A 22,099-nucleotide genomic window follows, 5' to 3' on the forward strand; every position below is an offset into this window, starting at 1 on the left:
GGCCTCAGCAAAATTGGAGAAACAGGAACCTTATAGGCATTACCCTGTCTCTGATGACCATCATGCTTTTGTTATTAGTTGGGAACATGGTCAACTACAGTTCTTCCACCAAACTCTTAATCTTTAGAAACTGGCAAAAGGCAAGGGTTGACAGACTGACAAAGCATGACATCTTAATGAGGCTTTTTTTGTAAATGTTATTACTGAATAATCCACACCAGAAGCTGGAACCAGGGGCAGGACTGGAGAAGAATGTGATGTGGCAGAGAACTGTGTTCCTCCTCTGGATATCACGACCTGAGTGATCTTGCAACTAGTTTTCTACTCACAAAACAGATTTTAGTGAATATGTTGAATTGGCACAATACACAAAAGCAATTTTGGCTGCAGGTCTTTCTGTTAGTACTGAAACATTCTTAAAAAAAACATCATGTTCTGGTTTAAAATGTCCACAATTAAATTTGCTAACCTTTCTCCACATGCTATCTACGACAAATGTTTCCTATAACAGGATATAGTACACATACTACTGTAAGAAAAGATACAGCAAATTCCCTTAACCTTTAAACCCTTACCTGTTGTAACTTAATAACTGATATTGTGATAGCAAATGGGGCCACATGCAGGAGTGTTTCTCTAGGCACAAGTGTCAGGTATTTCATACAATATGAAATCCCCTTTTACCTTACATTTTGCACTCTAGGCAGGTTTGTCTGCAAAGAAGTGTTACTAATGAATTGGGGAAAAAGAAAGTGTTAATAAATTGGTGGCTTAATTTCACCTGGAAAATAATTGGCAGAGTCCAAGCAAAAAAAAACCCCAAACAACTCCCGAATCTCTTAGCCCAGATTTGAGCCAAAGCTTTGCATTTTTACCATACAAGCAATCCTGGAGGACCTGCTCGTTTAAAAGCTCTGAACCCAGAGCAGCCCCAGCAGTAACAAAAGGGCTGTGCCTCCCCTCCTGGGAGGATGTGCTGCCTTCTCCCTGCCCCGTACCTGCCGGGTGGGCGGCGGGGGCGGCCCGGGGCGGGAGGGGGCGCGGGGAGGGGGCGGCAGCGGCAGCCGGCGGGTGGGAGGCGTCTGCAGCTGGAAAACAGCAGCTCCGGTTTCTGATCAGATTTGGGGGTGGGGTGGGAGGTGTGTGTGGGAAAAGGCAAGCGATGGATCTTCCCTTCTTTTGACAACGCTCTCCCCTTCAGGACTAAGTCTGCGCTGGAGGAAAATAACTGCGAGGCAGAACCACTAATCGCACCTCGGTGTGGGAACTACCTCCGGAGCAGCGTGTGCCGCCAGCCCCGGGACATTCCTGCCCCCAACCTGAAGTGATTCCTCCTGGAACGGATCGCTCGCCCCTGCAGTTCACCTTTGCCTGCAGTGAACAAGCGTGCTGTTTGGGTTTAATGGAGCTGGGTTTATTGTTCCTCTTTGGACTTACAATTACGTCGACTGCAGGTAACATGAATTTCTTTCTTTCTTTGCCACTTCCACGCATGCACACAAAGAAAGGCTGTTGTGGTTCTTTTTTTTTCTTTTCTTTTTCCAAAAGGCTGTGAGCCATAGCCCACTCCGGTGCGTGGTAAATAACTGGGCGCCAAAGACATCATTTGGCCGCACGTAGGTTTTTGTTTTAAACGCTCACTAGCGATTCACCCCAAGCCTGCGGGCTCTCCCGGTGCACCCCACCGCGCTGCACTAAATATAAACATAACGGTGCTTTAAACAGCCCTGAAACTTTTCAGGGACCGGTGATGGTTGGGATCCTGTTACAAAAGGGGCTGTGAGGCACTGGGGAGGGGGGTGCTCTGGGCTGGCGCGGGGAGCTGAGCGCTGCTCTTGCCTTCCCGCGGTGCAGGGTCCGCGCTGCCCCCGCCTCGCTCGCTGCCGGCCGGCGCGGAGCCGCGCTCGGCGGCGCTGGGCCACAAGGAGCGGGACGAGAACGAAGCGGCGGCGCTGCCGGCCGGCGGCAGGGCCAGGGTGGACGGCGGAGCCCTGCGGCGCCGGGCCCGGCGCTGCACTTGCTACACCTACAAGGACAAGGAGTGCGTGTACTACTGCCACCTCGACATCATCTGGATCAACACCCCCGAGTGAGTGCGGGCGGCGGGACGCGAAATGGCGGGCTGGGCTGGGACGGGTGCGACCCCCGCGGGCACAGGGAGGCGAGGGGCCGGGGAGCGCGGGGCCCGTGTGGCGGCCTGGCCACCGCCGTGGGGCGGTAACGAGCGGGGGTTCCCTGCCCGCCCCCGGGGGACCCGTGAGGGGAGCCCGGCCGGGGGCGCCGCGGGCCCCGCTGGAGGCGGAGCCGCCCGGGGAGGGGCGGGAAGAGGCCGCCGGCCCCGCCGAGCCCGGTCCGGGCGCCTCGGCGCCGTGACACCTGCCGGGCGGGAGGCGCACGGGGCCGCCGAGCCGAAGGGAACCTCGGGGGGACGCCGGCAGCCCCAGGGCCTCGGTGCGGTTAGCGCTCGGTTCGCACACGCACAGGCAGGGGCATGGCCGTACTTGTGTACCTGGCTGTACCGACGCGTGTGCACTGCGCGTAGCCCCAGTGAAACCAGCAAAGGGGAAAAAGGTAGTTATTTTGTGGGACAAAGCTGTTTCTAATAAACTAGTCATTGAGAAAGGAAGAAGAGTGTGTGTGTGTGTGTGTGTGCGCGCAACTGTCCTGGTTTTGATAAAAATTAATGTGGAAAAATGACATTAAAATAATTTTTGAAAAGCTCAATGTAGCAGATTTCACAGAATGTAAAGGATTGGAAGATTTAGGATGTTACAAAATAACGTCTTTTACAATTCCATATTTTGGGAATGGTGAACACAAGTTTTTGTTTCAACTCATAATAGAAACTATTTTTGAGAACAGCATTTCCCATTAATTGGCCATTCTGAGGTTCCCGCAGGTCAGGGGGGTGAAGCGCGTTTGCAGAACAGCAGGGGCTGGTACTACCGGTACTTAATGAAAAGAAATCATCCAGGAAGAGTGACACTTTGCCCACATCCCAAAGGTTAGAGGCCTCCTTTTCCCACACCGTTGTGTATATCCTGTCTCTCTAAGTAAATAGTCTTAAGGATTTGTTAAGATTTTCTTACTCCAATAGGCTTCAGTTCTGTGGCAACCACAGGAACCGGTTTCTTAAAAAAATAATCAGGAGATCAGATGAATCTAAAACCAGATTTCTTCTGATGAACTTCGTCAATTAAAGATATTGGGACTGTATGACTGTGAACTCCTACACACACCATCAAGTATTCTACTGACTGCAGTTTGGGAGCATTTCTACTAACTTGGATCTGCTTTTGAATCAATTGCAAAGCTTTTACTCAGATTAAAATAACAAAAGGAATATAAAAAAGAAAGTAGTAGTAAAATAGATTAAGTCAGATGGGTTTAGGGCGCTTAATTTGTGAATTCATGTGTGTGTCCTGGCTGGAGGCCATGTCTGATGACAGATCTTTGGAGCTTCTACCAACCTGCAAGTATCATGTATTCACACGAGTCATACAATTCTTTGAGTTCCATACCTGCACTAATCCACCCCAGGATTACCTAGAGTTACTTTGGACAAATATTTATGATTCAGTATATTTGAGTCAGAGCTCACCAGTGAAAACAGGGGAAGGACGTGCCTTTTAGCCTACACACTGAAGAGACAGAATTCTGCTAATTTTACCCCCCTCCCTTCTTTAGGATATGCTGTTTTAAGTCTACAGTGACTATAATTTTCATACCAGCTGGAGAAGTATTTAGTGTGCATTAATTCAGTCATGTGGAGAATTTTTTCCTACCTTAAGGTTTTGTGCAAACATCACCAGAGAAAGAACAAAAATAGAGAACAGAGATATATAACATTTTCATGGTGCCTACAGCAATGAAGTATGTATAATGATCCAAAAATTATAATAAACAACTGGGGCGTAAGTCTGTGCTTTCTTAACTGTAGTTGGTTGTACATAAAATAAGAGCAAATGTCTGGGATATGTAAATCTACCCCCACTGTGCAGTGTATAGGTTGGCCTGTAACAATTCAACGTGAGCTGCAGGAAACTCTGATTCTTACCACACTCCATTTTTATGGACAATTCTATGCAAGCTACAGAAAAAAAGATATTCCATTTCAATATTCAATTTGAATATTAAATATTCACATAGAATGATGCGTTTTAGCTACTGTGCTCCAAAGATGTGAACCTGTATAACCAGTGACACTGTTGGCAGGATTAGGATGTGTAGACATGTCCAAATGAATAGGCACTGATTCTGGCCTGGTGTCCTGCCTGGATCAACATCTCCATAAGTCAAAAGGTACTTCTGGATGTGAATGAGGAATCAGCCCTGCTTGTGCGATTTAATATCCCAAGTAAATTATGCTACTTTTTCTAGATGGAAACAACCACTGGATCTGTAGAGACCGACTGTTTGTAAATGGGGCTTTTACATTGCTGTTTACCAAATAGTTTACAAAAAATTTGGCTCAAACACAACTTTGAGGTCCATACGCACAATGGGAGGCCACAAAGATGGTGTTAAAGATAGGAGAGGTTTTCCTGGAATCTGTTGATTCTGATCTTTTTCCCACGTATAACATCAAAGACTACAGTTGCATTTTATTATTTTTCTATTTCCCTCAGCTTACGTCTTCCACTTTATCATTTCTTACTCCTGTCACAAATTCCTTAATATTTTCTGTTTCCAAATTACTCTCTCCTCCATACTTCAAAGATGAACTTTACTTCGTCCTCTGTTTTCTTCCCCCTGCTCTTCCCAACACAATATGCTGTTAAGCATTGTTGTAATATATTCAAAACAAATCTTGGTCATGGCCTCTCCTCCTCTTTTAGAAAAGTGGTTTATGTTCTTACTGAAGCTGTTGGAGTCAGAGTGATGATAGAAGGCTTTTTTTCTATCCTTGCTCAGAAACCACTTAGATCTACCAGGGTGACAGTTGTAGAAAAACACAAAACTGCGGAATATGCAACCTCTGACTCTCTGCAGCTATTGCCAACTAAATGAGAAATTATCTCTGCACACATGTTTCAGTATTGCTTTATACTTGTCCATGAACCACCGGGGTTAGTCCAGACCACTAAGTGCACCGGTGCTATTTTGACATAGCGAGTCGTCTATGCTGGTACCATTGAGTGGAAAAGATGACCTAAAGAAAGTCAGGTAAGTCTGACCAGAATATTCCAATTACGTGACATAGACAAATGTTGCATAACAAAGAGCATTAGTAGCTGGTAAATTGTTTACACTGATAAGGCTGATTACTCAGGACTTAGTTTGCAATGTATTATTTTGTCAAGTTTTTAATTATGCTTATCTTGATCTATAGCTACAGACACATTTTAAAGAAGAATGACTTGTCTTTTAAACAGTATCCACTGATATAATATGGCCACAACCTGATGCTTAATTCTGTAAATTAAAGAAGAAAATATAGGCAAGAATTCTAGATCTGCACTTCTTCAAAATGGTCCTATATTTCAATATGAACTGAGCTTGTGCATCTGAGCAAAATGTGGTTCAGTTAATGACATCAATGCTGCTGTGTGAAGCTTTAGAGATGTTCAGAATGATTAGTAAAACATTAAAAGATGACAACTATAGGAAAGTGATACTATCATGAGGACACAGTATCGGATACTCAAACAGTCTTCAATTTCGAAATAAAAATATAATGGGAATTTGTGGCAATAATCCAGAGACTTTCAAAGGACAATTAGCATAGATCTAGAATGATAAAATTATTTTCTCACTCAAACAGCATCAAAAAGAATAATTTCTTGATGTGTCTAAATGAAAGCAAAAGTAGTTTTTTTTTCTAGATAGGGTCTTATTTCAGTATGCACTGGTATGCTCAAAAGAAAAGTAACTTAATAAAATTCTGTGACCATGTTATAAAGACCAGCTTAAATGATGATCTAAGAGTTCTGTCTGCCAATTACCTGAATTTGGGAATCAGTAGAATTGGATGGACAAAGTGATAGTAAGAAATTGATCTTCTATCTTTGCGTTTGCGGCTCTGATCCTCTGATTGAAACGCGTGGTTTCCGCGGTGGCAGGACAAGGGCACGCGCTGACGCGTCTGCTGCTGCTGTGCTCTGTGGGATATAATGACAGAGGATACGGTGAGCGTTTCACCTCGTGTGGTTACATGGTGACAGTGCAAGGATGTGGTGTTTGTCACTAGTAAAGACGAAATTTGTTTCTGTAAGATACGCAAGTCAGATATTCCTAAGTGGCCATCAAAATATAACACTAGGTTGACTCCAGGTAGTTCCCCTGTAGAAAACTCTTTTCCTGGCCTAATATGACCACTTGTTGGGGTGAGAAAGGCTTTAATATATCTTCATTTTTGTCAGTCTTTCTGCAAGTGCTGATGAATGGGTTTGTCAGGGCTCCAGGACTTGTCAGACAACACAGCTGACTGCACACACAATCAGCTCTCTGGCAGCTCTAAGTTGATGATCTTTGCTCACTATTGGCTGAGGTCACCATCAGAAAGTCATCTTAGAATAGAAACAATTTGTACCCTATCATCACCTCCCTCATCATTTTGCTCATATATAGAGAGGAAGGGATGTCTTGGGATGTTGTTACAGAGAAGAGCACTGAAGACAACTAATGGGATACTCTTGTTCTAACTGGATGCTCTGCTGGCTGACTTTTCCTTCATAACATCTTTCTGTTACCTGCATCTCACTGATTGGATTTTGTTGAATGTAAGCCCACATAATGTAATTTAACATGTTTTCATCCTTATGGATCTTAAGTGGTATTACAAAGCATTACAGTTATCCCGTTTTTTGAGAATTATCTTCATCGCTAAATAAGCAGAGATGATGTCCTGTATATTACTAGAAATAAAAGTACACAGCTAAAGATCTCTTGTTCTGCAGAACAATTAAGCATGTGCTTAATCAGATCAGACTGCAAATACCTGCTAGCCAAAGGCATGATGATAACACAGTGGCTGTAAGCCAGGCACTTCAAATAAGGAAGTGGTTAAATAGTGCACATGGTTAACCAGCGGAACCAAGTGCCAAAAGCAGAGTGGTGAATCTTCTGGGGAGTTGATTTTATTTTCCTGAATGAAGTTTGCCCTGCATTTTGCAGACTTTACATGCTCACTGAAATCTGTTTGTATGACGCGTGTGGGTGCTAACAAGATTCAACGATGTATATGCATGCACTCTACGTCCTAATGTAGCCTGAATGTTGAAAGATGAAAAGAAAAATCTTAACTAGCCAGTAACAATTGAAATAACCAAAGCTATGGAATCTATGGTCATACTCACTGGTAGAAAAAATACCAAGTATAAAGCAGATAATCTTCTTTATCTCCATTGATTCCTTTTAACTTTTTATTTTTTTAGTTAAAATTTTTGGTGAAAATTTCAATGGTATCTCTAATCCTAAAAATCGCAGGATTTTTGGTGTTGAAATCTTCGTATCAAATGAAGATTATTTCAAATAGGTTTACTGAACATAGTAACAGGCTTCTGCTGCTACTGTTATGTTTTGTCACAGACAAACTGATTTGAGTTTTGGGCCTGTTATTCAAACATAGTTATTCTTGTACATTTGAATTGTGTACTGACTTCACACAGAACCGTGCACAGCTCGCCTGCCGTCCTCTCAAGGACCTGAAATGGTTTGGCCTGCAGACCAAAATCCCGTGTCACCGCAGGAGCTGGCCCTGCGCACAGTGGGGTCACGATGAGACATTAACAGCTAATGCCTTCAAATTTCCCTGCAGCTGCTCACCTTGGTCTCATTCTAAGAATAAACAGTCTCAAGGGCTGTCAAACCACAGTCACTTTCGTCAGGCTCACGTTTTAACACCATGTGTTTATTTTCCCCCAGGTTTTTGTTTCATTTGTTTTTAAACCAGCAGTGGATTTTGAAGTATACACACTGTGGAGAGTGGTGGGAACAGGCATTAGAGTGTGTGTTCTGCATGCACTAGTACGGTGGCTTCAGAAGCTAGCAATAAGTACTCTGGCTTTTAGTTTGCGAAAGCTACCATTTCAAAATTAATTTGATTCCTTTCATCCGTATTTCCAGCTGCTCTGCCTTTTGGAATTTACCGCAGTGTATTTGCATTAGAATCAGTCCACTTACTAATAATACGGAAAAGAAATGATAGGAGTTTGGGCCTCACAGATGGAAGATGCCACATGGGATTTTATTTAGTTATTCAACCTAACAGTCATATATCTTGCCATAAAACTGTGAATAGATTAGGATTGGGATGAGGTACTGAAAGATCTGAGCAGTGTTGCTTTGCGAGAGATATTTCTGTGAAACAAGGGCTCAGTTTGTTAGGTCAGGAGAGCTCTACCCAGCCTCTCAGGGTATTTGGGATGTTAATGGAAAAATATACCCCCCCGACTTGCCTCAAGAAATGTACCCCAGCTTCCCACTCAACAGCTCAGATATTTTCCTGGTCACATTTGAAATGAAAAACATGTAGCATCCTTTTGACAGCTACAGGAGGAAGATGACTAGTGATGAAGAACCTTCTGATTCTCTCAGTACTTAACTTGGGTACCATGAAGTCCCAGTTGGAAGGGAATCAAAGAACTCATGTAGTTAGAGAGACTGGATGATGAAGCAGATGTGCGCAATCCTTAGTTTATTACCTAAATTAGCTATAACTAACTAACTAATTTGAGGTCCTCACAAGTTAGCAAGTATTACTTTGAGAATAAAACTGGAAAAAAAAAGAGCAAAGGTTAAACCAAATCTAGAAAGATAGTAGGGGTACATCTTTTGGGATGCCAGTAGCCTATTAGGTGTCTAGGAACACTGACTACTTCTAAATTGAGGATGTGGAAAATAAAGCTGGGGCTATAAAGGATAAAAGTTTGCTTCTTCTGAAAATAATTTTAAGTGCAAAAAAGCTACTCAGAAAAAGTACAGCTTCTGTGAAGGGAACGTGTGCTTGGGATGACAGAAGACCAACAAGTCAGGCACTATTTTGAAGAAGGTGTTTTACTTCTTCAATGATGATAATAAGGAAGGGATAATGTGGCAGGTACACCTATTGCAAACTACTCTGTTAAATACATGCTTGTTACAGAAAGAGCTGGAGCCAACTTTCAGAGCAGCCAATGATCTCTTCATCTACAGAGCTGCACAATATTCCTGCAGTAGCTTTAGATGAAACTATACACAGAAATATCTGTTAGTTCCCCTGTGCATCTTTCATTCTGGAGACATTTTGTTTCACTTGGAGGATGTTAAACTTTGCTTCCTTTCCACATGCTTTGTTCTGGGTGGCCCTTACAGGGATCTCTTACATTTTAAGATGATCTGGAAACACTGGAGAGTGTTGGAAGCCTTGCTGGCCTGGATACATGCCAGAAAATATATTGCTGAAAACTGAAATCACAGCATCTAAGATGATTGCAGCAACCCCCTCATCTCTTCATTTTGGCTGAAACTCTCAAGTGCCCTGGAGGTATCTACTGTGTTTAAGTGGCTGGGAAAGTAGAAAATAATAGGAGCTCATAGGTCAATTATCACATATCATGAGAAACTCAGCCACATGTTACAAAAATTAATATAAACATATTGGATTTGTCTGCCTGAATTCTGAACATTCACTGTAGTATAAAGGAGGAACAGCAGGACCTAGTGAAATCACACTTCCAGACTTGAAGATCATACTCATTCAATGGGCGTTTTTTTTTCTGTGGGAAATGTTCACCGATATCACTGGTTCAGAATGGCTGTTTCAGTCTTAGTGCTGCTTATCTTTCTCAACAAACAAATGCCTGTCTCTGTTAATTTAATGGAAAAACTTGCTTCAAGAGCTGACTGACTTTTAGGAGCGGAGCTTTTATGCTTGTGTTTTGTGGACACAAAGTACAGAAATAATCTAGGTTATTTCATCATCTCAGTATCCAATCTGCAGTCCTATACTTTTTTTCTTTTAAAATTCTATGAGAAACATTGGCTGACCCAAGGATTGCCATGTATTCCTTCCATGGCAGAAATCAAAAGTATGTTTCAAGTGAGAAGAGCGCAGTGTGCTTTGAGTAGCATTGTTCTGCTCTATATTATACATAGAATTATCTTCAGGTAACAGATCTGTTGCACTCGTTGATCATAATTTCATCGTATAGAATAATTCTAGGTACAGGAGAGTTGCATTAGCATCTTTATTGTTTAATTTTTTTGCATACAGAATAAAGAACAAATATCTTACACTGAAGAAGGAACCATTTCCTTAAACTCAGACAGACTTGTAATTTAGAAAGTGCTTTAAAAGCTGAACAGGCAGACTTTTATGCATCCACGTGCTGCCTGAAATAATCATACTGGTAACTGAGCTCTACCAAGAGAGTCTCTTCCACATAAATCTCAGGTGTGTATGTTGCCACACAGATACCAGTTCAAAGTAGTACCTTGGGAGGGTTGGTCCAGAATTGCATAGGTTTGTTTGTTCTCCACTTTGGTGTAAAAGACACACAGTACGCATTAGCTCTTAAATACGTGGAAACCCATTTCACCGCTTCAGGAGACTTTTGTTCTCCTAAAGCAGGGGTGTCAAACTCATTTTAACCAGGGGCCACATCAGCCTCATGGTTGCGAGGTTTGTAACTACTCCTACATTGATACAGTCCTAAAATTACATTCGCCCCTTTGAAGGCAACCACGAGGCTGATGTGGCACTCAGTGAAAATTAGTTTGACACCCCTGTCCTAAAGGAAGAAACAAAGCACACTGAGTTAAAGGTCAGAAATTGGAAATTTCTTGTGAAACGTGACTGTTAAAATTTTTTAAAAAATTGGTGGATTTTGTATAATTTCCAAAAAAGGTTGGAGCTGCCTCTTAGCCAGTACTTCAGCCAGGGAACTGGTTGTTGAGGATCCCCAGAAGCCCAGCACATGGCCAACCAGCAAACCTGCCTCTGCCTACTTCAGCTGTTCCTCATCCTCCCTGTGGAGACCCAAACTGCCCCGTGCACACCTCAGTCAGCAAGCAACTCAGGAGGACACACGCCTCACCTGAAATGGAAAGCAAAGAGATCCCCTAGCAACACAAATGCTTGGTGACAATTACGCGTTGACCGTAATTCCCATTCAACATGTAGAAATAGCAACTCTACTTGCTTCATTTTCAACCTGAGCATTGCAGCACCATCAGAAATAATGATAGTAATAAATAATAAAAAGCACCGTTTGTTAGTCACGTGTAACAATCTAAGATTAAGCATGCTGCTAGGCAATGTTTCCGATACTCGTTCAACTGAATCTCCAGCATCTCCTCTAATCTCCTCTCACTTCTGAAATGCTGAGAAAGAGACGTGAACTAACTTGAAATACCAACTTTTTCAGCTCCTGGAACGATAACCATACACACATGAACACTTGCTTAAATGTTGCAATTTATGAGTTGCATCAGAGTAAGTGACAAGCAAGAAAACATCTATATTATTTAGTTCTTTCTGAACACTGTTGGAAAGACTCTGGGTTGCTATTGAAGTTTATCTGGTTTAGGTTTGAATTTTTGGCTTAGAAATCAAAACCAGACACACTGGGAGAATTATTATATTTCCATCTCTGATTGGCAAATGTGGATGATAGCTTACATAAAAATTACTGCTTGGGCGTTCTAGTTAAAAATCTTATATTTGAAAATATCATTGCATTGGCATGTGTTTCTGGAACACTGAGAATGAGGTTATCTTGACAACATTTTTCAAGCCATGAAGTGTGCTCTTATAAGCATTATAAGTTTCATAAAACATAAGGCACTTTGAAAGATCAAAACCAGTATCTAAAATATCAGCCTCTTCCTTTGCTTTGCACTGTGATTCATGGTTCTTATCTCTTCTGATTATACTGTATTCTCCACCCCTGCCTGTTTGCTCGAACTTACGGCTCTCAGGAGAGACAGCAGAGTGGTGATGGGCCCATCCCTCGATCACTGTAGCTCACGTGCTGATATGTTAAGAGAAGATTGAAGTTGATGACAATTCTAGTCGGTCCGTTAATTTGCAAAATGCAGCAACTGAGGAATGAAACATGTGCCCTTCTTCCTCTCTGGCAATTCAGGCAGAACCTCTGACACTGGGCAAACACAGCTCAGTCCCACAGAGATTCTGATTTAGAGAATCAGAGTAAGGAGAATTGTATTGTATTTTGGAAAGGTGAACTCTTAAAGAAGGAACCACTTTAAATCACGAAAATAACATACTACAGTATTTTCTGTCTTGTTAGCACAATGTGGGATGACATCTGCAAAAGCTGTATGAAGCTTCTTTATCCCCTGGCAAGCTATTTGCCATCAAATAGCAGTTTCTCTTTTGGGCAGACAAAATTCATTCTTTCAGCCTAAATCTGAGTGGGAAGTTGAACAACATTATTTTACCCCGCAGTTTTCATAGAGGGTTCGCCACTCTTAAAAATAAAGCAACTTTTTCTTGTTCCTGTCTCTAAATACCAGCCATAAGTTCTTAAAAAACATGGATGTATCAAGAAGTGTGACTGTGCAGCAATTACTTATGTTAGAAGTTACCTACATTAGCTATTTCTCATTCATTATTCTAAAGTAAATGGCAATATAGAATTATTAATAGTATTCAGTTATAAAATGGGACTCACTCTAATCCTGAAAACAACAAAAAGCTTTTAAAATGACTGTTTGAGGAAAGCTAAAATCAAGTCCTGAGGTCTTTTAAGGCTAATATTCATATTCTAGGTCTCTTCCAGTGTCTAGGCATAGCCATAGAATGAAGTAGTGAAAATATATAACAGTTTCTGCATATAGGCAAAGCAGATGGCGTCTGTTGGAGAAAGACCATTTCATGGTGTCTGACACACAGAAATACTAGTGATTTTCTATCTTTCAGTATGATTTGATGATAAACTTATATAGGATAGGTGTGCTCTGGTTCAGGCTGTGAAAGACTGAGATGAACTGTTACAAGTCTGTATGTACTATAGGTGCAGAGGTTTGAATAAATCATTTGCATCATCAGCTGTGCTGATGTTACATCAAAATCATTGCATCAAAATCCATGTTTGTGAGCCTTTCAGCCCACCGTGAGTGTGGGAAAATTGAAAAATGGCAGCTTGGCAATTAAGAGCCTCATTATGTTTTTATGAAAGCAGATGAAGTATAACTATGTGAAGTTAGTGGTTCCAGACTGATTATTCAGGCTTCGCTCTGTAATCTTACTGTAACCCTTCTAGTTCTATTCTTACTTCCCCATCTCTGCTTTTTTCCCCCCTCCTCCACTCTTTCTTGCTTCTGAACGTGAGATTCTCTTCAGATTTTTAGTGTTTGTGGGTTGCTTCACCCATCCCTCGGCTACACAGGTACTTTTATGGGTCTCAGAAGTTCGTGTGGTGTACACCTGTGATGGACTGAGATTCTTCAACAATTTGTAAGAGAGTAATTTGTGACATCAGTCTAAACTATCCAGTGCTCTTTTGGGATGCTAGCAGGCAGTGATGAAGCATGTCCTTTGCTGACAATGTTGACCATAACCCATTAAAGAACAAAGCATGCCAGACTGCGGGGAAATAAAGAGATCTACCTCTTAGTATTTCTTGGTGTGCTGTGGTACAGAATATGATCTCTTGTAGAAAAGTACTAGGAGATATATATGAGGAAGATTATCTAGCTGTTTCTCACATTTATAACTCCATGGGTCACATTCCAAACAAGGTGCAGTAAATAAATCATGCTGACAGTTTTCTCCATTTCTCAATGATAAAATTAATGGTAAATCAGGCTCTAAATCATGAAGATGACAACGCTGACATGATGTTACTTATCTGTTGGAAATCAGCACAGCTCCTATGTCACTTCACACCAGCTATGGAACTGAACAAAACAAATCTTGTACGTTTGTGGGGTGTAACCAACACAGTAAAGGAATAAGCAATAACCTGGGCATGTATTTGTACCAGCTGCCAATTAATTCTGCTACTTAAGCTGATTGTCTGCTACTTTATGACCTTGTGAAAGCATGAGATGATTGAACAGAAGTTGTGTTCTGTTATAGGGAGAACTCCTTACGTAAGCCTGAGGCTTGATTTTTGTGCTGCTATTTATTGCTTTGCACCAATAGGTCTATTTTCTAAAACAGAATAAATATGGAATATCATTTCAGTTGGCTCCTAAAATATACAGTCTTTGTGATTCTCACAACAGGAGGACTGTGCCGTATGGGCTGTCTAACTACAGAGGCAGTTTTAGAGGCAAAAGGTCTACAGGCCAGATTCAAAGTACTCTCCAGTCTTCGTTTCGGTGTTCTTGTCTGGATGCTCGTGACAAACAGTGTATGCAGTTTTGCAGAAGAATGCAAGACAGAAGAAGGTATCTTTTCTTGATATTGCACCCTGTCTACATGATTTAACTATTTCATGGAGATAATGAAGTTGCATGTATCAAATGAAATAGATTTTAAATAAAATTCCCATTTCCAGTTGTGGTGGGTTAACCCTGGCCAACAGCCGAGTGGTTACACAGCTGCTTGTTCACTTCCCCCTTAAGTGGGGTGGAGAAGCGAATAGAAAGAACAAAAGTGAGAAAACTCATGTTGAAATCAAGAGGGTTTAATAGGCAAAGGAAAGAGGCCAGACCCAGTGCTGCTTTGAATTTGCTTTTTGCTGTTTCTTTTTATGATGTGGTATTTTTGAAACAGCAGATCTTCTGTCCAGTTAGGGGCGTGCTGAATTCCAGATGATTTTGGAATGGTTTGTCTAGTCTAACGAAGGGTATGGCATTGTCATTTCATGAATGTTTCTGTAAGAATAACTGATAAGAACACAGTGACAAACTTCAAAAATCTCCCTTCCCCAGAAATCATGGATCAGTGAAAAAGACAGAGGAGAAAGACCAATGCAGAGAAGAGGAACACACTTCCATTCAGTAGCACCGAGAGTTCAGAGGACTCTGAACAGTCAGGTATGCTCCGCATGTTTAATGTTGAAAAGAAATACTAATTTTCCATAAATTTTCTTTGCATTTGCAGAACTCTAAATTCTTTGAAATGAATATTATCACTTCTTGCTAAACAAGGGCAGAATTTGGCCCATAAGTTGTGGGTTTTCTTTGTTGTTGTATGCGGTGTTCTTGTTTATTTTTTAAATATTTATTTTTTAAAATAACCTTTAGTATACACAAAACTACGACAACCTTCCTTAGGTTCTTTGGCTATAAGCCAATACATGTTTTGGCAACAGTTCCCCCCTTTTTTCTTTCTATTTTTAGGGCAAGGGCTGTTCCTGTTTATCATCTTTTTGCCCATTTAGCAATAATTTAAACTACATGTCCCAGTGCAGTGCTTCAGTAAAACTTAAATTGTCAAGGTAAAGAAACAGAACAAACTTTGTGGAAAATGTATGTGGAGGGAAAAATACATCTACTTTAGATGTCAGATATAAAGAGGTTACTGTGACCTAGTAGCCAGTTTCAAAAAGTTCCAGTTGCAAATCTACTCTTAATGCTATTTCTACGTACAAAATGCAAAATTATGTCAGGGTAAGGAAATACTTGTAGTGCTGGGTAAATGAAACAGCCATTAGAAATAGAAAAGTTGTTTTTTATTTAAAAAAGGTCACCATTACCCAACGTTTTTCGCTATGACGGGAACCACTTGGCTTAGAAGTCCCCAAGCTGAATTTATTGCTCTGATTATTTGATCAGAGCTAATCAGATAACTAGGTAGTTTTCACTCTGTGTACGCATAATCAAGGAGATGAACCATTATTCTGTCAGGTAATAGGGAGGTAGTTCTCAATAATTAAGCAGTTTGGTTTTTGTTTTGTTTTTAAAGCTTTAACGTTTATTCGCTGAAGCTCAGAAGCAAGAACTTAAACTACAAGTCTCCCTTGAGATGGACAAACTTGACGCTTCAGTCTGCTGCCAGCGGAGAATTCAGCAACACTCTCATTTCAAAAAAGCCACTTTGAGGGCATGTGAACCTGGATGAAGAAGCTTTCTCCCATGCTCCCCTCACGAGAGTCTCGATAAAGGATAACGTTTATCATGTAGCCCGGCAGGGAACGTGTCGCTGTTGAAGAAAAATCCAAAGGCAGATCCAAACCGGAGCGACACCAGGTTTCAAGAAACGTTTTTGTATGTGATTTAAGAAAGTACGATAGAAACTTACTGTTCTGCTTACTGCTTGCTGTGTGTCTGAAGAACATCCATCCACAGCGTTATGCAGGCGCCTGTAATTGGAGAATGTGATGAGTTAGAGAGAGATTGCCTATATATGAGTTCTCATTAAGAATAAACAGATACAAAATATTTCTCTTGTAAATGTATGCAAGCCTGAATTGTCATATTGTAACTTCATGGCAGATGTTTAAATGACAGTATCTATGCAGAATAAATACGAATGGTTAATATAAATATTATTATAAACTATAGCAAGTTAAGAGTATACATTGAGTATTCAATAGATTACCTAATTGAAGCACAAATTATCCCTACACGTCAAAGTTCCATTCAAAACCATTTACAGTGGTTATTTAAGGATGCACTGTAGCTGATGAACAGAACTCCAATTATTCATCCCGAAGAATTGCCTAAAGATGAAAGGGTAGGACTGTGGAACTTCAAATGAAACTTCATACTATTAGAGTAACTTAACCGAACCATTTGCTGTTCTAAGCCCTGACATACATTATCACCCACCGTGCACACGGTTGTCTTTGCTGGTACCGGGAATCACATTTTTATCTCTTCATTGAAACATCATCACTGAATAACTTGGCAACTTGGCACTAAGCATTATATCCAACCCTGGACATTCTTCAGAAATCATGGACTTTGTTTTTTAATAAGAAGATGCAAGAGTAAGCTGAGAAAAAAAGAGTAACTTTTGTAAATCCTGTTCTATATTATTTAAAAAGAGAGGAAATCCCTTATTTGTGACATTACGGTTATTTTTTTGTTCGACTGACCTTCATGCAGACTTTCCCCAGGGCACATAGGTTAAACTGTAACCCCACCACTTTAAGTTATATTTTATCAAAAGAAAGATAGAGACCAAAGGAAAAATGAAGAGAAATTAACGGTAAAAATGGTTATATAGACTTAGAACAGTGGTCATAGACTTTGTTTAAAACAAGAAAGGAAGGTCTTTGCCAAAATATATATGATGTATTTTATATACATGTGGATATATTTCATAAATAAATTATTATAGTTATAAAATTAAATATATCTTTCAGTTATTGCATTTGTATCAGTTTCTTATTTGCTGTACAAATGATTTTGTACATTTATAGAAAACAGATTATTTATTGTATAAAACCACTTCATTTACTATTTTCCCGTAATTTTTAAAAGACACTGTCTAGCTTTGGTTTTTTTTTTTAAATAACGGAGCTTTTTTATCCAAGAATGCTTTATGTTCATTTATAACCAACAAGTGGAATCTCTTCTTTCCCCCTGAATGCGTACGCCCAGGTCATACAAAACTTGCCTTCTTCAAGAGACTGACAGTTCTAGCAGCTTGAGAATCGAGTATGAAAACATAATAAAAATCATTTGGTAATAATTCTGCATCAAAAGTTACATTTCAGTTTTGCGTCCCTTTTGCTGTAAATGTCACGCTCATCTGGCCTAATCTGTGTCCTGGGACCAACAAAGAGAGACAAAGGGCGTTTGTATCTTCTTTTTCCCTGGAGCTGCAGACACATCCCAGTGCTAACAAGGTGTCAGTGCCTTCTCAGCTTTAGATGAACCGCTCAGTCTGTGCTTGGATTTCTGCTCTCTGCCCCCACCTTAATTCAGTGGAAAACTTGCTTTTGAAGATGGAGTCACACTTTCCCCAGTCCCACATGCTTTCACTCTATTTTAAACATTCACAGGAAAACAAACCAAACCAAATTGGGTTCTTTGGCATCCAGGTACATTTAGCCCTTGACTTACAGGTGTTTCATTGTGCTTTTTCTCAAGAAGGAAAAAAATCAAACTTTTTTCTATGTGAAATCACTTTCGAGTAGTTTGGTTTTGGGGCTCTGCACACCAGCTGAAAACGTTACAGCAATGTGCTGCTACCAACTAATGGTAAAATCAGTCCATCATAAATACAGCCAGAGAGAGAGACAACTGTTCTATGAAACCCAGAAGAGGGAAAATCAAAAGTTTGCTGTAGATGTCTCAAAATAAATTATAAACCACGGCATATACCTGAAAACTATACGTACTGGGTTCTGGAGTTGAAGTCTGGGAACAATTAACATGAGATTGTTTTTACCTAATTTCATATGTTTATAGAAAATGTCACAATTAATATTGCTCATCTCTTAGGGACAAAGTTTAACTATTTTTCATTTGTAACTACAAGATGTTCATTTCAAATGAACTCCAATCCTTTAAAAATTACCGCAAAATTAATTTCATATACAACTAATGAATGCTGTTAAGAAACAACTCTTAAAACATGATGAATCATAAAATGATTATTTGGAGAAGTTCTTTCAACATGCAACCCAAGCATAGTTAGGTGGACTGCAGAAATACTCCCGGTCTGGGACACTTGTGTTTACTTTTGTAACAACCATGTCAAACCATTTGTATATAACTCTGCCCTATTTCTGTCCGAGTTGCGTAACTCCTGCTCTAGTTCCCATTAACAGAAGTTCACTTTTCACTTGTTAATAGCAATAAGAACAATAAATGATCAAAACAGTCTAGAAAACGTAGAGGGCCGCGTCTGCCAGCAGCGTGGCAACTGTTCCCTGAGCAGAGCTCACGGTTCCTTTCCTCTCCGTTAGGATCAGTGGCTCTGTGCTTGCTTGTGGGGATACCGTCCTGCTTCTGATCCTTGCCTTGTGTCATAATGTGCTTGTCAAACCCGGGAGCTGAGTTCTCCTGTACGTCTTTCTCTTATCTCAATATAGGGATGAGAAAATAAGGCATGTGGGAGGAAAAGAAAGTGATTTTTAGTTGACCTCACCAGGAGAGTTGTTTCATTTTTATAAAGAAATCTACATGAATAGACCCTTGTTTTATTAATTTAATAATCATCCTCCTTACTAAGGGTTTGGGTTTTTTTTTTTTGTAACCAGATACATGAGTGGGAGAATGTGATACGTTTTCAGGGCTATTTTGACATACAGGCAGAAGTAATTTTCTCTTGGCTAAACTGTGATGACTTAAATCATTCCTCATCTGCTTTAAAACTGTGCTAAATGGTATTTACTATGTTCTCCAACTATTTATTAAATACAGCAGAATGGAATTGTTTATCTGCATAATAGGATGTGAAGCTGCTGGCATGATGTGCCAGCAGAGACTGAATGAAATGCTTTTGATGGTTTTAAAATCCCTGAGTTTGACATGTAAGCCTCACAAAACACAGCTGAACAAAAAGAGCTTGTAAGAATGTCTCTTGCTACAAGAAAAGAATGCAAATGTTACATGCACATAATACACTGTTATAATTGCCAAAAGAAATGGTGGCCACAGTTCTGGAATGTGTTTCTACCAGATCCACCCCGAATACTTTTTGATGCCCAGCACTCCAGCCTGGGAGGTGTTCCCGTTAGCAGCATCTCACACATACTCAGGATGGTGCTTCTAGGAACCGCTTTTCAGAACAGCGAGGCAGAAATAACTCTGGTGTGAGAGATTGCTGAGGACAATCCCAGCAATTCCCCTCAAGGTGATTCGAGACAAAATTGTGTGTCTTGATGAAAGTAAAATGCAAGGCTAACATAAGACTGAATGATGGAGCTAAAATTTATTGTTAGAAAAGGAATAAATTCTAGTCATATGAGCATTAAATCTTTAAATCCACAGCTTAGAATTTACTGGAATTGTAATCAAGCAGAATTGTAAACAGATGAGATTGGAAACAACGTCTGCTTTCACCACTAGAGTTTTACAATGGAAAAGATATAACCTGATCTGGAGAGCTTTATGCTACAAAGAAATGTCAGGGCTGAGAGACTTAAAATACATTAAGCAAGTTAAACAAAGCATATTGAACTTTTTTTTTACCTTGCAGAAGTATCTTGCCAAACTTTGTTTAAAAGCACGTTTTAAAAAGTACTTTGACTTCCAAGATTTTCGGAAGTGTTTCAGAAGACACGTGTGCCCTGGTATGCACTGCAAAGGCATCTCTGTAGCTGCTAACAGCACAGCTGAGCTTCAGCAGAGGCGTGAGATGAAGCTCAAGTCTCAGCTCCTCCTGTGGGAAACACCTCATTGAACCCTTGGGCTCTTACTGGGTTTTAGTCTAGAGTTACACCAGTATCTGCAGGGAGCACCCCTCCGCACATCTAGGTCTTCTAGTTTAGTTCTCTCTTTTATTTCAATATAATCCTTATCCATCTTACAACAGACCAGGTTGCTAGTCATTTCCTGTATGCACTACTTTTAGGAACTAGGTAGAGACATAAGCCCATCTAAGAACTTCTGAACCTCTGTGTTTCTTTAGGCGTCTAAACATCTTTACCATGTGCTATGATTTGGTCATCAGTAAACAGATACCTTGACTCAAACTTCCTGCAGATGTCCGTCAACATAAATGGGATCGTATTAACTTGCAAGAGCCGAAGTTCTAGCACCTTGACAATAAGTTGATTAGAAGTGTTCAACATTCAAACTCCATTTTTCCTATGAATATTTGAAAAACCTATATGGACAAGGTCATATAGACACAAAAGGGCCAGCATGTCAAACAATTAAATAACCTTAGAGAAGACGAGAGTTTCCTTTTTACTGGTTGGAATGGATATCCCATTAGACAACAAATCACATTTATTAACTGATCATTGCTGTTACAGCTGTTTCTCAGAATGTGAACCAGCTCTCCCTTAAGATGTGAAGAGAGTTGGAGGCCTTTGCCATTAAAAAATAAATGTGCAAACTATTGTAGCAATATAAAATATATGTTGAATGGCTAGTGGGTTAGGTGAACTATAGAATCAGAGTAAAACGGATATAAAAATCAAAGCCTAGAGGCTCTTTTAGAAGATTTCTGGAACTGTGCATGTGTTTATGCAATTCTGATACCATTAAGATGCAGTTCCCCAAAACAGATTTTTTTAACACCTGTACTTTGATTCACTATATGTATCACAGAAGAGAATGCCATTAATTTCAAAATGAAGCCAGTTTACAGCTCCTTCTGGTGTCAATTTGGATAGTCGTGGGTCAGCTAAGGGTCGTGTTTTCAGTGTGTTTAAGACACTACAATCAAGAACCAGATTGAATTCTTAAATGTAAAACCTGTATTTATAAAACATTCAAAACACCTTTCTGCCAGATCCTGAGATTTGTCTTTGATTAACATTCCTTAAGCAGAGTTCCGAAGAGACTGGATAATTTAACTGTACTTGGAGGCAGACAGAAGATAAAAAGAAAGCTAAAGGAGAGGAAACCTGCATTAGATAACCCTCCAGTCATAATTCTGATCCTGCTACTATGTCACTGTAGGACCTTGGGCAAATTATTTAGGCTCTTACTGCTTTGGCTGGCTGGTTCCAGTCCCCTGCATGCTTTCAACCAGAAGGTCAGAAACATTTTTAAAGGAAAGCGGACATGTTATTAGCATAATCTAAATTGAAGAACTGTAACATTAGGTAGAAGCCTAAAGAAAACAAAGCAAGGGGCATGAGGTATTTGATTAGCAACTCACTGGCAGTGTACATTCCATGCAAGAATCTCGGGGATTACCAGAAAGTAAACTAATGCACGCAGTGTTCACTACGCCAGCGAGCTCAGAGATGTCTCAATATCGCAGCATCTGTTGCTAGTACCAGTAATATCGAAACGCACATCCTAGTTGCCCGCATCCAGCCCCTAGGTACGACTTTGTGTATGATTATGCTCATGTTCCATAGGGCAGTGTGCAATGTAGCATCAGGCAAGCTGTTCACGTGTGTTTACTAGAGGAGATGGCAACATGGGCACTGGGCCCTCTGTCTTGACACATGGAACTGTGCCACCCAAGCAAAGGCTTCCAGAGGAGGGCATTTTACTACAATGACTATTTATTTCATTGATGTTGCAAATGTGTTCTCCCGAATATGACAAACTGAATAAACATGTTTCGCCTGTCATGTGCAGTGTCTTCATAAATAGTTCTCAAAGCCTTTATGCCCACATA

General features: G+C 40.5%; 1 protein-coding gene across 2 annotated transcripts; it reads left to right on the top strand.

Moving 5' to 3' along the window:
• The first annotated feature begins 939 nt into the window (after positions 1-939).
• Positions 940-17,195, top strand: EDN3 (endothelin 3). 2 transcript variants are annotated; one of them, XM_071815603.1, is made up of 6 exons: positions 940-1,005; positions 1,202-1,454; positions 1,855-2,089; positions 14,176-14,340; positions 14,827-14,931; positions 15,803-17,195. In XM_071815603.1, the coding sequence occupies exons 2-5, from the start codon at positions 1,403-1,405 to the stop codon at positions 14,897-14,899; spliced, it is 525 nt and encodes a 174-aa protein (XP_071671704.1). In that variant the 5' UTR covers positions 940-1,005; positions 1,202-1,402; the 3' UTR covers positions 14,900-14,931; positions 15,803-17,195. The 2 variants fall into 2 exon arrangements, with proteins under 2 accessions (XP_071671704.1, XP_065705925.2); XM_065849853.2 differs by lacking the exon at positions 940-1,005 and having other exon boundaries at positions 1,114-1,454.
• Positions 17,196-22,099: the final 4,904 nt, after the last annotated feature.

Source organism: Patagioenas fasciata, chromosome 16, assembly GCF_037038585.1.
Source record: "Patagioenas fasciata isolate bPatFas1 chromosome 16, bPatFas1.hap1, whole genome shotgun sequence".
Lineage (NCBI taxonomy): Eukaryota > Metazoa > Chordata > Aves > Columbiformes > Columbidae > Patagioenas > Patagioenas fasciata.